We start from the raw sequence: 17,427 nt of genomic DNA, 5'->3' as shown, positions 1-17,427 counted from the left end.
GTCCCTGTTTATTTCAGCCAGACAATGACAGGACACATTCTGCACGTGTTCCAACAGCGTGGCTTCGTAGTAAAAGAGTGCAGGTACTAGACGGGCCTGCTGCAGTCCGCACCTGTCTCCACTGAAAATGTGTGGAGCTTTATGAAGAGCGACATACGACAACGGAAACCCCAGACTGTTGAGAAACTGAAGTAAAGTGAATTTCTGCAAATAAACAATAACATTTATCAGTTTGAACATTAAATATCTTGTCTTTGTAGTGGATTCAATTGAATATATGTTGAAAAGGATTTGCAAATCGTTGCATTCTCTTTTTATTTACGTTTTACACAACGCCCCAACCTCATCAGAATAGGGGTTGTAAGTAGATTGCTAATTACCAATGATGTTCTTGGTGGTTTTAATCATCTCCTGTCAACAAACCATGCCAGTTCGTCAGGAGTCAGCAGGCAGCTGTGGCTCAAAGTCGGTTATCTTTTTAACAACAAGATTGCGGGTTCAATCCCCAGTTCCTCCTTTCCACATGTTGAAGTGTGCTTAAGATGAGATACAGTAAATTAAAGTCGTAAGTAGGCACATAACCCACTTAGTACTATCGTGTAAAAGTAGAGACTTTGGTGCTGTTTTGGACTCTGATGCACCGATCGCTCTGCAGTTAGTGTCCTCAATGAGCAGAGGGTGCTGCTGGGAGCCCCTTCCCCGTCCCAAAGCACTCACAGGCGCCACTTTCTCACTACATTTAGAGACTTTTCACAGCTTCTTAGAACTTGATTTATAAACAGAGACTAGAGAGCAGTTTAGCTCCTTATTCAGAGCATCAGGGAAAAGGGAGAAATCTGTGCTGGGCCTCATTCATTCCCATGCATGTGGCTCAGAGTCCAGTTCAGTAAACAGTCTCTGGGTCCGTCTCTGTCCTCTCACGCAGCAGCACTGTTGTTGTTATGTGACGCCGCGGGGTTAGAGGTCAGAGGCGGGGCGATGACGGCATCCTTTAACAAAGTCTGAGCTTTCACCGTCCAGACGACAACGCCACGGGGGGCGTTTTACAATCTTCACACTCTGTGACCAGATTTCAAAAGATCCCATTTTCAGGCTCCAATAATGCCGGCTGCGTGCGGACGGGCCCTTAGCCTTAGCTGAACTTGCCGGCAATTACCCTGACATTCAAAGGCACACATGCACATTCTGAATTTAGGAAGAAAGGGCACAATTATTAATTTTGTGGGATGCAACGGAAAAGAAATATAACAAGTACCCTAGTGTAACTTATTACTGTGGGCAGGGAATAATAAGTAAAGTAAAAATATTACTTTTGATACTAGTAATGTGTAATGAGTAATGAAAAACCTGTTTTGTTTTATTACGTTTTAGTGAGTAATGTGAGTCCATCTCTCATTCATTCATCTTCTCTTTTCTTCTCTTCTCCTACAGCACGCCAGAGCTGTTCCAGCCCTCCCTTGAAAGCTCCAGGCCGCTCTGACTGAGCCGCTCCTGCTGTTACCTGCAGCCAAACAGCCCGCCCACTTTCATCATCGTGCTCTGGCTGATTGACAGCTGCAGCAACCACTCACGGGGCGCAAAGCGTCAGCTTTATGTTCACTTGAGTTCACTAACCAATCACCTGAAATGTTCAACAATCACGACGCCATACGTCCTCTCCGGGCCGCCATGTTAGTGAGGTAGGAAGGCGCAGAGGCAGCCTGCAGTCCTTCAGCTGTCACTGGAACAACAGAGACTTCCTGAGGAACCACCGGAACCACCCACAACACAAAAAGTGACTTATAACAATGTAGATGTATCCATCCATAGGTTTTCTGGGGCCGGGTTGGGGGTGTTATCACAGTCCTAATAGCAGTATTTATGTTTGTATTGAAGAGTGTGGACACTTCACATTCTGAAAGTGTCCTGAATGAAACAGTGAACCTCCTGGTGAGTGCTGCAGAGAACAGTTTCACAGGAACATGATTTAAATATCTGTCCACACAGCTCCCTCTCCACCCCTCCCATCTGCCTCTCCTATTTCTCAGCCACTGTCTCTCCTCCTTCCCCCTCTACATCCTTCCTTCCAGCCCCATCTCCCTCCCTCCCTTCCTCCTCTCTCTCTCATCCATCTCTTGCACTCTCCCCCCTCCTTCTCCCTCTCCCCGTCTAATCCGATATCTGTATCTTCATGAAGGCTAAGTGCTGTAATAAAAGAACACCAGCAGACAAAGACTTGCACAAACAATAATCAATACCAGTAAGCCCAGAGAGGAAAGCATATCCATTGAAGGAGCAGCACCGCCGTAGTTTAAATAATAGGGTATCCTACTACCATAATGCTTTGTATGTGAATAAAATACTTTTTCAGAGTCATTTTGAAGCATCTGCACTGTACTTGATTCCACTTTTTTATTCATATTTAGGCTTTGCTCCTTTCTTTTTGCTTATCTGATGACTGTTACTTGTTAAAGTAATAAACAAAGACTCCACACTAAAAAACTCCATTGACGGATGACTGGAAGCCTTGTACCCAACACCCAGACCAGCAACATTAAAATGCAGCCTATGGTTAATGAGCCTTCACAGTCTGTGGGCTTAAGGACTGCTTTTACTTTTGAAAAGTACAATTTGTTGCTAATATTTGCCCAAGTACTTTATAGAAGTGTATTTTTGAATGCAGGACTACTGGTGTTAACAGTGTATTTGACACTGCCATCACTGCTCCTTCCACCACTGTGCAGGAGATGCAGCAGCAGCGGGACAGTTTAGCCAACATGACTGAGGTGACAGTGTACCACTTCACCATACACTGTATTCTCACTAAAACTACACTAGTGGGTGCATGTGTGTGTGTGTGTGTGTGTGTGTGTGTGTGTGTGTGTGTGTGTGTTGTCCCAAAGAGGGTGGGTGACAGATTAAAGTAGGACTGGGCCATAATTCAGTAGGATAGTTCATGGTCTTTCAGTGGAATTATATCGTGATCAAATCTTATATCGCGATATTGTGATACACAGTTAAATCGCCCCTCAATTGTGTCAGAAAGCGTTATCGGAAATAACCTACCTGGACGAATGAGAACATTCACAGGCTAACCTACCTGAGGGAATATCACATCAAAATTGCAATTTTGGTTTTATAATCATATAATTAACAACGATATAAATCTGAATCGCTTCTACCACAACATGGAAAAAACAGCGGCTGAACTGCGTTACGGCAAAATCTATTTCATGAAGGAGACACTTTATGTTCTTACCCTTGCACGTTATGTTCATTTTGCACTATATGACTTAATCAAATGAGAAAATATCAATATTTATTCACACAGGGGTATACAAAAACAGACTTTACAATGTGGTTATTCACACACACGCGCACGCACACACACACGCAGACTCATACGCGCACACACACACACACACAAACACACATACGCACACACACACACACGCACAGGCTTGTCTATTGTTTCCCTCTGGCCAATTGCAGGCTAAATATTTCCAGGGCTGACCGACCAATCAGCGTGCGGTGTCAGGCACCTTTGTCCGCCCCCTGGTGTATAAAGGCGGGAGCCCTGCTGGTGGAGGAGGCGGACACAGGCTGTTAGCTGGAAAACGACCTGTTTCTCATTATCAGGGATAAAAGCTCTCCGTCTGTTCTTTTCATTTCTCAACACAGACTGGACACTAATATCTTTTTTGTTCCTAACATGGCGGACAGTAAAGTGGAGAACAGCGGGGAGCTGAGCGCCAAGGTGAGGACGAGAGAAGAGACAGACACAATGATTTTTTTTGAACTCCGTTTTTAACTGAATTACTCACTAGTCTATTTTAAACACAGTGTCGAAACAAAAGAAGACTCGGTTTGTCAGACACTATCCAACCGCTTTCGTCTTTACATGTCTTACATTCGCAGTCCATTGAAGTGTGAGGTTAGGTGAAGCAGCGGTGATGAGGAGCGAGACACTGGACACATTACCGGGCTACTCAAGCTTCCTCTCGGGGTTTAAACCGAGGAGAGCGCCTCTCCGTGTGATGCGCACGGACCCTCAGCACAGCACGCCTCTCTTTGATTTGACAAACTACATGACCGGGCTCACGGCTGCTCCGTCCAGCTCGGTGTCTGTGTAACGTCAGGGGGAAGTCCAGTCGGTGTAATCTGGGACAAACTCTGTGAAGTTACGCGTCTTACTGACCCACCGTTAGCTACTTATACGGGCTGACACCAAGCCCGGGGTCATACAAAGAAACAGGGCTCAAACAACTGCTTTTTCCCTTGTTTTGAAATATTAGGCTAAATATTGGGTTTCTCCTTTTATTTCAAAGTTGTTTTTTGTTTCACCGTCTGTGATGTGTGTTCTTGGTCGTGTATATTCACTGCATATTAAAGTGATATTCGGAAGAAACGGTGTTAAGGACGGCATGGTGCGACTAACATTGCTCAAGGATAACAGCGATCCACTTTACGCTTTATCGACGACGGGACTGACTTTATTTATCTCGCGCTCTCAACGGTTAATCGTTGAGAGCGCGCGGGCTTAATGTTATCTTATCACTAGGACAAACACTATAGACTCGTGTCTTTATTGTTGGCTTTAACATGGATACGGTCCCTGCTGTCGCCTGCCCGGTGCTCTGTGAGCGTCGGGTGCCGAGGCTGTTATTACTGCTGATTCCCGCGAGCCTCCGGTTGTTTGTGTGTGCCGCCGTGTGAAACAAAGTGTGTTTGTGTCCTTTAAATACGACGCTGCCTCACCGTAAACCACCGTGACTGGAAACACTGGAGCAACTTATACCGATATATCCGTGCAGCAGCACGCGCTCTCGCCCGGTCGGTTACAGGCAGCGCGCTGGTTAAGCAGCTAAGTGCGCGAGGGACAGGGTCGTGCCCGTCACTGAGCCGCGCGTGCAGTAGCTGTCGGTTTGACTGCTATCCGCAGGAGGGCGCGAGGCAGACAGACGGACGGACGGACAGACAGACAGAGCCCTGCATTCTCCATTGTAGTCAGTACTGGTGGCTACAGTGAGGACAGAGGACATTGAAGGCAGCAAAAGGATGCTCTGGATGTATTAGCACAATATTATTTATGTGTACAGTAGTAACCGTAACGTTGTCCTGGTAACACATTGAAGACAGGTCAAGTACCGGAGGGTTTGTCAGAAGAAAAACCTTTGCTTGCTTTGGCACCTGCTCCGATTAGCTGACGGAGAAGAATCAGCCGCTGTGCTGCTGGGAGTTGTAGTCTCTGGTGTGTATGTGGTTTTCCCCGCAGCAGTGACAGATGGTGTCAGGTTTCAGCAGCCAGTCGCGAGGGGAGGGACTTAGCAAGAGCTGACCAATAGGAGAGCTGAAATTCAAAGCCCCACCTGTCTGTAAAAGACAATTTGCATCCCAGCTCCATGAAGGTGACGAGGATAGAAGGCAAAGTTTCCCTCCTTTTTTCAGCAGGGCACACACACACACACACACACACACACACAGTCACAATCAGAAAGCCCAGTTTGATCAACTCTGAGGACTGGTACTTGAACTAAACCTCGATCTACTGTTTCCAACTGGAACTGGAGCAAACTGTCTTTTAAAGTATTGCCCATTTGCTTTTTTCCAGGGATGCGTGGACATATTTAGTAGACCTACCACATAATTTCAAAAGCCATTTTAGCCCATGTTGATGTAATACTTTGTTTTTGTATCACACTGTGTGGTAACATAGTCATCACAGTTTTACAGAGTTGGATTTTGCTTTTACCTATTCAAACTGGTTAATGTAAATACTTGTCTGTAAAAAAAAGTGGCACAATCATTTGTAAGAAACTAATCCTCTGCATTTCAGATAAAATAATAATAAAAATCATCTCACAGTGTTAATGCAGTGTGGATTTTCCAAGTCGGGAGCTCACTATTCCAATGATTCCAGCACCACATGAATGCAGCATGAATGCCCTATCATGTTTACCTATCCAGCGCAGCCACAGAGCCTCCACGGTGTGTTTGTTGACAGAGCCAACAACGTGAGGCAGACAGAACACACAAGGACAATACACCATCACCACAACAGGGTGTAGAAGGTCTGCGTAGTATTTTGATGCAAAGAAGTGAAGTTTGACCCCAAACACTCATCAGTAAAGTTCATCTGAAAACACAGACTGCCATTCATTGTCCGATTAGAGCATTTCTTTTGTCCTAAAATAAAAGTGGACGTGTGTGTGTGTACCTAAGAATATGTTTACTTTCAGGAGCTGAAGAAGAAGAGACAGACTGAAGAGAGTGAAAACGGAGAGGATGCTGGTGCTAACGGCAAAACTGTAAGAAAAGCTCCCGTGGTTCTTCTTGTAAAACATGACTGAGTCTTAGCCTCCTGCTTACAACGTAACTGTGTCTCACCCTGGCAGGACGAGGAGAACGGTGAGAAGGAGAACGAGGTAGAGGAGGAGGAGGACGAGGACTTGGGAGAAGAGGAGGAGGAGGATGATGGAGAGGGTAGGTGTCTTCATGCCACGCTGAACAACAGAAAGACCGTAAAGGCCATGATACAGCTGAGACTAATACTATATCAAGAAATTGTTATGGGATGTGTTAACAGAATACGTTGCCACCAGCAGCTCTTAGACCATAGAGTATAAATGAAGATGGGCGGTGAGTCTCCACTTCCTCCCACTGCACAAAGGTGAAGCCAAAATATGTTATTTTGTAACCAGAGTCTGTGCAGTTGAGTAGAGCCACACCTGTCCATCATGACGTTTCACCCCGTCTTTACAGCATCAAACTAATCTAAACCAAACAAATCAGAATTCAGACATCAAATTAACACTTGAACAAACGTCAGTTATAAAAAACGTTCTAGAAATAAAAAGTGTATATGAAGTGTTTTTGGTTTGGCCTGCTAACAGGAGGGGGCGGGGTCTATGAGCTGTACTGCAGCCATCCACCAGGGGGCGATCAAGATGGTTTGCCTTCACTTGCAGGGAGCTGTGAAGCGGTCCATCTTTATACACAGTCTGTGGTCAGCATTGAGTGACAGGTTAAAGCAGGAAGAGGTAGACCCCTGTTCAAAAGTTTGGGGTCACATAAATGTCCTCATTTTTGAAAGAAAAGCAAAAAGGTTTTTGCTTTTTAACATTAAATGAATCAGAAATACAGTCAAGTCATAGTAAATGTGGTAAATGACTATTTTAGCTGGAAATGTCAGATTTTTAATTACCTACTGTACATAAGTGTACAGAGGCGCATTTCCAGCAGCCATCACTCCAGTGGTCTATTTAGGGCTAAAAAAATTATAAAAATGTATCGAGGCAAAATCTCTGCCTCGATGATTCGTTTAATTCCTATCTCCTGCTTTCTGTGGCCTGTTCAGCGCAGGGATCATTGTTCCACACGGACCGTTCTTGCGGATGCACACCACTACGGCCCGGAAAAGGCAGAGAATAAGTTTGGCATCATTTCACAGTTAAAAAAGAAGCCAAAAAGGTTTAATGTGTCCTCTGTGAACTAGAAGTGTTCTACCACAACAGATGATTCAGCGTCTGAGCCCAAAGCAGCCCGTTGTTAACGCCCCTTCACCGAGCGCCACTGGTCAGGTTTAAGGAGTGACCCCTTAACTGGCAAGTGCATCCGTGGTTGTCATAGTTACTGCAGATGTTAAAAAACGGGAAGAGAATGCTTGACGTTAGCTGTCCTGGTGAACGCCTCCATGTTTAGTTTTTCATGAATCTTAAACAGAACGTCACCTCCCTGATCAGTCTTTAGAGTTTGGTTTTAGTGAATGTGTCAGTAAACTTTTGTTTGTTGTTTGTTGTTACGGTAACAAGAAGAGAGCGAGTTCTTCCTAATAATATTTATCTCTAATTCATTTTCTATATAATCTATTTGTCTTTAAACCTGTTTGAGTAAACACGTGCGTCAGGTAGAATTTTATGCACCACTTTGAATTGTGTAAATAGTCACTTATTCACGGTAAATTGCGAGAGTGTTGCCTTCAACACACACATCTTGTGTCTCTCTCTCTCTCTCTCTCTCTCTCTCTCTCTTACCACATCAAATAGGCCTAGCCCAGACGTAATATATTTTTTTGCAAAATAACGCAAATTATAATACATTTTTACAAAAACGTATAATTTTTCTTTTTTATCTGAAAACTCGATTAATCGGTAGAATACTTGACTACTCAAGGCGCTTTTCACACTACTTGTCACATTGTCCCATTCACACAGATGGCATCAGTCTACATACCATCTAAACAAATCTAAACATTCACACACCCACAGCACAGGGAGCAATTCAGGGTTCAGTGTCTTTCCCAAGGACACTTCGACATGCGGACTGGAGGAGCCGGGGATCAAACCACCGATTTCTCGAATGGAAGACGACCTGCTCTGTCTCTGAGCTGCAGCCTCTGTACGATTAGTTCTAATGGTACATTGTGTAAAGCTAATCGTGTTAAAAGGCTTATTGATGATTAGAAAATCCTTGTGCAATTATGTAAGCACTGCTGATTAGAGAAGCGATAAAACTGGCCTTCCTTTGAGCTTGTTGAGTGTCTGGAGCATCAATATTTGTGGGCTTTATTAAACGCTCAAAATGACCAGAAAAAGAGAACTTTCTGCAGAAACTCGACAGTCTATTCTTGTTCTGAGAAATGAAGACTATTCCATACGAGAAATGGCCAAGAAACTGAAGGTTTCCTACCAAGGTGTGTTCTGCTCCCTTCAGAGAACAGCACAAACGGGCTCTAACCGGAACAGAAAGAAGTGAGTGCAAGCACAACTGAGCAACAGGACAAGTACATTAGAGTCTTCAGTTTGAAGGTCCTCAACTGGCAGATTCATTAAATGGGACCCGCAAAACGTCTCATCGTCCACAGTGAAGAGGCAACTCCAGGATCCTGCCATTCTTTCCAGGAAGATTGGAAGAAAAAGTGTTATGGACAGAAGAAGCTAAGTTTGAGTTGTTGGTGGATCACACAGAAAAACATTTGTGAGACGCAGAACAAGTGAAAAGATGCTGGAGGAGTGCCTGATGAAGCATTTCTTCATTTTCTGAGTCCACTAGATGGAGCTCTCTGTTCAACAAAGAGTTGAAAACTCATTGAATCACCATTCATTGAGCCCCTTTCTTTAACCAAGAGTTCCATCTAGGGGACTCAACAAATACAACTAATGCTTCATGAAGCTTCATGTGGACATCACTAGCTGATGCCATCTCTCCTCACAGGTAATGTGATGGTCTGGGGCTGGTAAAGTGGGAGATTTGTACAAGGTGAAAGGGATTTTGAATAAGGAAGGCTATCACTCAGTGCCATGCCATACCCTGTGGTCAGGGCTTGTTTGGAGCCGTTTTCCTCCTACAACAGGACAGTGACCCATAGCCCACCTCCAAGCTATGCGAGAGCTGTTTAGGGAAGAAGCATTCGCTGGTATCTGTCTGTGATGGAGTGGCCAGCACACTTACTAGATCTCAACCCTATTGAGCTGTTGTGGGCGCAGCTTGACCGTATGGTACATAAGAAGTGCCCATTAAGCCAATCCAACTTGTGGGAGGTGCTTCATGAAGCGTGGGGTGAAAGTTCTTCAGATGACCTCAACAAATTGACAGCTGGAATACTAAAGGTCTGCAAGGCTGGCATTGGTGCAAAAGGAGGATTCTATGACGAAAGCAAAGTTTGAGGAACAAAATTATTATTTCAAATAAAAATCATTATTTCTAACCTCATCAATGTCTATATTCATTTTGCAACTGCTTTAACGTATAAAACAGTGAGATTTCATGGAAAACACAAGATTGTCAGGGTGACCCCAAACATGTAAACGGTAGTGTAATGTTTTTGGACTTCTCCAAAAGAGATTGAAGGGTAAGTTAGGCAATTTCAAACATTATTGAAAAGTAATTAAATAGACTGAGAAGAAGCATCTATGCACAGATGAAGCAAAAAATGCCTAAATTGGTGCAGAAAAAAATCCCAGGAATGTAGGAAACGAAGTGTCTGAGGGAGGAGCCTCAGACCACCTGCTTTGATATGGTATAATATAATATAGGGTACTATATATGATCAGTTGTCAGGCTTGGCCACGATGCCAGGGCCTATTTATTGTCACAGTCCAGCTCAGTTTATAACAGGAATCCCACAAATACCCAAAATCAGTCAGCAGAGTGTGGTGTTGCCTGCAGCTTCACACAGAAGCCCGACCACGTTAAATTACAGTACAGATTACAGTAGTTATCGAATGAATATATCAGGTAACCAAAGGGACCTGAGGTCTCAGGACTTGACCTACCCTCTGCTTTGAGATGACTACAGTATTCTATAGTTTGTAAACAAGCAGGCTGAATTAGTGATTTCATCACAAGGATCCCTCCAGTCACAGAATGCCTTGGAGTTTAAGGAGCTTTTCTTTTCCCTTTACAGAAACAGATCGCTAAGCCACCTCATTTCACTGTAGTCCGTACTGATTCAATAGAAGGGTTGGTCTGCCATCTGGTGGGCAGACTGTGCAACTGCAGAGTGTCCTCCAGACTATTCTGACAGTAGATCAACCGCTTGAGTTCAACTCATATGCGAGTAAGATCATGAAAATGTCATTAAATTCAAATGGAAAAACATTCTGAGCATTTTGGAAGGAAACTAAAACATGGGCCCAGATCATAAAGAATCAAACACAATGCAAGTTCATGTTGTTGCTTTTATGGATAACTTGAGCAAGTGAGAGAACATTTTCATGTTAATCAGCTACTGCTGTCAGATAGTCCTCACCATACTAACTCATGTAACTGAATGACATCAGTGGATGATAGAGATGAAGTCTGTGTCCTGCATCATAGCACTGTTAACTGTCTTGGGCTTTCATCATGAACAGTGAAGGCTGGAAGTGTCCCTCCGGAGGGAGTACACATGACAGGGAGTCAGAAAAGGCAGATACAGCATCGTTAAAGCACTTTATATATATATATATATATATATATATATATATATATATATGGAGGGAGAGAGAGAGAGAGAATTAGATTTGATGTATTATTATAAAGAGTTTGAATTTGATGCCCGTGAACTGGGATGAAAATAGGTCCAGTATTTACATCAGTAACGAGGTAGCTAAGGGAAATGTCATAATCTGTTTTCACATCCACTCCTCTCATTGGAATCAATATAATCAGCACCTTACTCTAGTCTCCTGAAGACACACGTGACCCAGAAACAGGAAATGACTCTGTTTAGTACTATTCAGTTTCACTCCCCTGATATGACTTCCCATGGTACTGTCATGCATATACAGTCAGGGCTTTAAAATAACTTAGGATCACCAGCCAACATGGCTAGTAGATTTAAAAAGTCCACGTTACTTTAAATTGTTTTATTTGCATTGATGGCAGTAACACCTCTACTAAGGGTAGAGCGGGTCGTCCTCCATTCGAGAGAACTGCGGTTTGATCCCCGGCTCCTCCGGTCCGCATGTCGAAGTGTCCTCGGGCAAGACACTGAACCCTGAATTGCTCCCTGTGCTGCTCATTGTGGTGTGAATGTTTAGATGAGATGGTCTGTAGATCATCAGTGTGAATGTGACGAATAGTGTAAAGCGCCTTGAGTAGTCAGAAGACAAGAAAGGCACTATATAAGTACAAGTCCATTCACCATATACATTAAAATTATCATGTTATACCTATACCAAAAACGAATGCTACCTGCCGCCCCATGCTATATGTGTTCACCTCATGCTGCTCATTAAAACAGCAAATGTGAAAACTGTACAGATAAGAAGATTCACCTTAATGTTCATACGGGAGGCAGTGCGTTGGGAACTGGGCATGGGAACTGGAGGGTCGTTTGTTCAAATCCCTGTGCATTCTTACAGAACATTATATTTGTTTCTTGGTCAAATACAAGCCACTCACGACCCGACAGCCATTTTGGAATGAAAAGTCCTCGTTTACTACTTAACCTAAATTTACAATGTTATCCGCCTAAGTCAAGTTTTACCTGTATCTGGCAGGCTCGCAGGTGTCAGTTTAAAGCCCTGTAAACAAACATACAATCTTATTTAGGTTGTGTGTCATTTTAGATCTTACATGTCCACCCATGAAGCCTGATAACACACCTGAGTACCAGAGCTGACAGATGCACCCCTGTGTGTTAATACAGTAACATGAACTGTACAGTCATGTTCAAGTACCTCAGAATCTTATAACACTGTCATGTGACGAGAGCAGCGCTAACAGCCTGGGGTTGTCTTTGATTCAGGTGACGAAGACGATGATGAAGAGGAGGACCTTGATGTTCCAAGGGGGAAGAGAGCAGCTGATGATGATGATGACGACGACGATGAAGAGGTGAGGAAGAGTTGCAGTGAAGCCATTTTCAGTTCTAAAAAGAGCAGAGACCAAAAAAGAGCCCACGTTACCAGCTCGAAGTGACAGCAGGCCCCTCCTGTTACGCACTGAGCCTCAGAAGTTTGAGACGACTCGTGTGCGGAGACCCCACACTCCTCCCTGTCAGAAAGACAGAATTTACACGGAAATCTCAGAATACAGGACATGAGTTGCACCATCTCGCTTTTACACCAACACATGGACATAAATCATCACATTTCATAGGGATTATTTGTTTTGTACAAAGTAGTGCTCCAGTGAAACGGTTTAGTGCACTATCCTTACAATCCTCCATCCTCAAAAAAGGGTTCCCACACATTTTCCATTTCTAAATTCCAGACTTCTCAGAGGATTTTTCAGTCATTATTAAACATGTAAATACCAACTGTTAGATGCTTATTATGTAAATAAATGGTTTTAAAATCCAACTTTTCACACATATCTTAAATTCTGACTATCTACGCCATTATGTTGCCAAGTAATTACAAGACATTTTTACAAACGTATCGAAGTTCATATAAGTGAATGAACTCTGTTCAGTAGACAGCATTTTATTCAAGCTAATGCTAAAAGATGAATAATTAATAACTGAACCTGTAACGCTACAGACAGGAACAGTAGAGATGGAGAGTTTATCTGTGCTTCATTGGCTTTAGATGGAGTAAACATACTGTAAATAAAGAAAATAATAAAATTAAAATAAATCATACGTATGAAAAAAAATCAATAAATGAGAATCGCAGTCGCAGGGCAAACTGTTTCATATCATCTACAGGTCGGCTGTGCTGTGTTAGTAAAACTTGTTTTGATTTGTTTATATTAATAGATTTTATTTTAGAAAGTGAGAGAATAGCCTGGAAACAACACATTTTTCATACTCATACTTTTCCCTTTTTCCAGACCTGGAAAAGATTCAAATTAAATTCCGTACTTTTCCACACTGCCTAGGAACTCCATCAAAACTTCCACCAGTGTAACCAAACAATATTGCATGGTGATCCTTAGCATGGACACTCATTTCTCCCAACAATACCATAATGCAACACATTGCATCCACATGCAAAAATGACAGTGACATGACTGTACAGCTGTCAGTGGTGTAAAATGCTTCATAAGTGCCTGGAAAACCCGGCTCCCTTAAGGCTGAACCACTGAGTGCCCTTTAAAGAGGGAGTAATGAATGAGCTAATGGGGGAGAGCTTTGACACACACATGGGGAAGTTGTTTCTGGAAATACATGTTGCTGTGACCCTTAAATGTCATTCTCACAAATTAAATTAAGTATGTGCACTGGTGGAAGCAGACATCTTTAAGAGAGGTTTCACTAAACTTGGGCAATTAAGACTAAAGGTCGACCGATTAATCGCTTTGGCCGATTAATCTGCGCAGATAGGATCGGAATTGTGAGTGTCCCTGAAGATTTCTGTTATCTGATCTGACAAAAACAATGACCTGATTGATAAAACAAATCCCAGGTTTCCATACAAACAGAGCAAACTAGCATGGACCACGGGATGCAGGAACTCTCCCTTTAGTCTGTAGCCCGATAGCAAGGAGCATTCGTACAGCTCAGAGATATTGGAGTCCTCACTGACATGATGGAGTAAAAATCCATATTAATGTTCAGGAGAGCAGAGGCAGGGCATCACTCAGTCACTAACAGCTACTGAGAGCAGCCATGCTGGCTGAGTATAGGATGATCTCTAAAAGCTCAGCTGTACATCAGCAAAGGTAAGTTCATCCACATATCAGTAGTATCACCACTAGTAGAAGAGAAATGACTGAGCATGTAAATGTTCAAACGTAATGCTACAGCCCACTGACGCGTTTAATGGAAACACTGAACAGTAAACTACAAGCTATCGTAGCTCTCCCCTCACTGCATCATGTTACATCATCTCTTCTTTATGATGGGCGTACAGGACAGTGGATTTCAATCGGCAATGTAGTGACTGACTGATGACGAAGACATTTTCAAATGTAGTTATTAAGCATATATTCAGTATGCTTTCAATTTTATTTATAGTGCCAATTCATAACAAAAGTGATCTCAGGACACTTTCCACATAAAGTAGGTGAAGACCACACTCTTTGACTTATTAATGATTTACAGAGACACAACAATTCCCCCTGAGCAGCAACAAGTCACAGTGCAGCAATCTTGTGCACAGTGGCTGTCAATGCTGTGGTCAATGCACAATCTGAGGTCGGCCATCTAAACTAGCTACGGTGACAGCACCTGGACAAACCTGTCTGCACGATCCGAGGTGCTCATGTGCAGGTGGGCCATCTAAACTAGCTACGGTTACAGCACCTAGACAAACCCGTCTGCACGATCCGAGGTGCTCATGTGCAGGTGGGCCATCTAAACTAGCTACGGTTACAGCACCTGGACAAACCCGTCTGCACGATCCGAGGTGCTCATGTGCAGGTGGGCCATCTAAACTAGCTACGGTGACAGCACCTGGACAAACCTGTCTGCACGATCCGAGGTGCTCATGTGCAGGTGGGCCATCTAAACTAGCTACGGTGACAGCACCTGGACAAACCTGTCTGCACGATCCGAGGTGCTCATGTGCAGGTCGGCCATCTAAACTAGCTACGGTTACAGCACCTGGACAAACCCGTCTGCACGATCCGAGGTGCTCATGTGCAGGTCGGCCATCTAAACTAGCTACGGTTACAGCACCTGGACAAACCCGTCTGCACGATCCGAGGTGCTCATGTGCAGGTGGGCCATCTAAACTAGCTACGGTTACAGCACCTGGACAAACCCGTCTGCACGATCCGAGGTGCTCATGTGCAGGTGGGCCATCTAAACTAGCTACGGTTACAGCACCTGGACAAACCCGTCTGCACCATCCGAGGCGGACAAGAAACAATACAGGAAAAAGTCTGCTAGTATGCAGACACAAAGTGAATGTGAGAAATGCAGACAGAAAATGACAGACGCTCACGATTGTGAACCAATTTGAATGTAATTTGATTTGGTTTGAATTTCTTTATATCCATATTTATTGAGGCTCATTTCAATCATCACGTGTTTATTCCCAGTTAAAATCAACAGCAAAATCAGCTTTCTACCATTTTACGAGTAGGGCCTTTTTACCAAATAGTGTCTGCGCTGAGGGGATGAGAGTAATGAAGGTACATGACTTTGTTTATGTGAGATCTCCACCTGAGCGGAGACATATCCACGCTCTTCACTGTCACAAGAAGCTAAAAACACCACACCTCAGCACCTCTCACCTTGTTCTTGTTCTTTTCCAGGACGAAGTTGAAACCAAGAAACAGAAGAAAGATAAGTAGAGTCTGTCTGGAGGACGCCACCATCAAGAGACAGACAGTTTTCCAGCAAACCTTCAACACCTCAGTCCTCCCTTCGAAACAAGAATACTTTTAAAAAGAGAATTTGTTTGTATTTTTATTTACATTTTATATTTTTGTAAATACTGTAAGGAGGTCGGCCATTTTGCAACAGTGATCTTTCTGGGGATTAAGTGGTGCTTTGGAGATTGGTAGATCCAGACTCATCATCATCATTAGCCGTCCACACACACACACACACACACACACACACACACACACACATATACACACATATACACACATACACACACACCAGCATGTCCAACTCCCCGGCTTACTTGTATTACATTATAGGACTCTAGGCTCAGTAGTAACAAGTTGTGTGTCGACCCTTTAGTCACATGGGAATGTTACAGTGACTCAGCACTTGTCGGAGTCCTGAGTGTGTATCAGTGGTAGTTTTGTGCCGTCCATCTGTCTATTCAGATTTGAATGCTTTTATGTCTCTGTGCTATTTTGTTGAACAATAGACAGCCATTTGATTTGTAACTGTTACCTGTCAGACATTGTGTCTACCTGCCGTAAAAAAATAAATAAAAATAAATTAGAGAATCAGTTTTCAGTGATGTGTGATCACGTGCAAATCCAAATCTGATCACAGCTGATTGTTCTGTTTGGGCAGGGAAACACATCTATAAAGATCCGGTTGTGCTCATGGATTATTCTAATTGTTTTTTAGATAACTGGTTGATATGCTATGTGGTTGAGGATTGTAAAACATAAGCTGACACATTAACTGTTGGAGACTCTTATCAAACTTTCCATTAGACGGGTTGCACCTGTCCTGGTTGACAGTTTCAATAAAGTTTGTTTGAAACAGACCGTGGACTGGAGGTCATGTATTCTCACACTGAAAAATGAAAAATACAGATTAACATGTATTAGTCAATTATTAACTCTTTGATGTCCTCACTAAGCAATGGAAATATATGTCTTTTTTATTTTCTTGTGGCAACAACAACAATCAATGTTTGTTTTTGCTGCTCCTGTCTGGAGGAAGCCCGGGGCCCCTGTCTGGAGCCAGGCCCAGACAGAGGGTGTGTGGCCGGGTTTGCCAAGGAGCCCAGCCGGGCATAGCTCGAAAAAGCTACCTGGCACCTCTCCCCCCTCTCCATCCTGTGGGCCCACCGCTCGCAGGAGGAATCGCTGGGGTCGGGTGCGTTGCTGCATGGGTGGCAGTGTAGGTGAGGGGCCTCGACGGGCCAGACCCGGGCAGCAGAGGCTCTGGGGACGTGGAGCGACACCTCTCTTGTGTGGGAGGTGGAGCCAGTTAGATCTGGTGGGGCTTACCTCCACACACAGTCTCGGTTCTGGAACCACACTCCTGGATAGGGGCTGGACCCTATTCTTCTCTGGAGTTGCCCAGGGTGTGAGGAGCCTAGTGAGTGTGTGGGGATACTCACAAGCTTGAAAACTGCCCAAAAATAATCTTTAAACCCCCCCTAGCTGGGCTCCACAGTGTTGGAAAACCTGACCCAGGATAAGTGGTTGAAGATGAGTAAGTGATGAGTGAGTGTCCTTTTTTCAAAGTGTTGTCATGCAATAGTCAATGCAAATATATTTGTAGAAATATTAACTAGAACTTGAGGAAAAACGGAATAAAACAATTTGCATTTACACCAAATGCAATGTTTAATAGTTTTGACACTGAAGTGTGGAATTCGGCACCAACACATGCATTACAAAACACCACTGCACACAAATGGATATCACAACGGC

At 43.6% G+C, this 17,427-nt stretch overlaps 1 protein-coding gene across 1 annotated transcript; it reads left to right on the top strand.

The window, feature by feature from the left end:
• Positions 1–3,579: 3,579 nt before the first annotated feature.
• LOC310945320 (uncharacterized protein) lies at positions 3,580–16,529 on the top strand. Its single transcript, XM_083911377.1, has 5 exons — positions 3,580–3,736; positions 6,219–6,287; positions 6,375–6,462; positions 12,212–12,300; positions 15,610–16,529. The coding sequence occupies exons 1-5, from the start codon at positions 3,692–3,694 to the stop codon at positions 15,646–15,648; spliced, it is 330 nt and encodes a 109-aa protein (XP_083767503.1). The 5' UTR covers positions 3,580–3,691; the 3' UTR covers positions 15,649–16,529.
• The last annotated feature ends 898 nt before the right edge of the window (positions 16,530–17,427 follow it).

The sequence above is a fragment of the Echiichthys vipera genome (genome assembly GCF_963691815.1).
Source record: "Echiichthys vipera genome assembly, chromosome: 3".
In the NCBI taxonomy this organism is placed as follows: domain Eukaryota; kingdom Metazoa; phylum Chordata; class Actinopteri; order Perciformes; family Trachinidae; genus Echiichthys; species Echiichthys vipera.
Note: the sequence above shows the minus strand (reverse complement) of the source record. Positions and strands in the feature narration are given on the sequence as shown.

Coding starts and splice junctions, on each gene's coding strand:
- LOC310945320 (XM_083911377.1), top strand. CDS start 3,692: ATGGCGGACAGTAAAGTGGAGAACAGCGGGGAGCTGAGCGCCAAG. Junction 6,288..6,374: donor CTGGTGCTAACGGCAAAACT/GTAAGAAAAGCT, acceptor TCACCCTGGCAG/GACGAGGAGAACGGTGAGAA. Junction 12,301..15,609: donor ATGACGACGACGATGAAGAG/GTGAGGAAGAGT, acceptor GTTCTTTTCCAG/GACGAAGTTGAAACCAAGAA.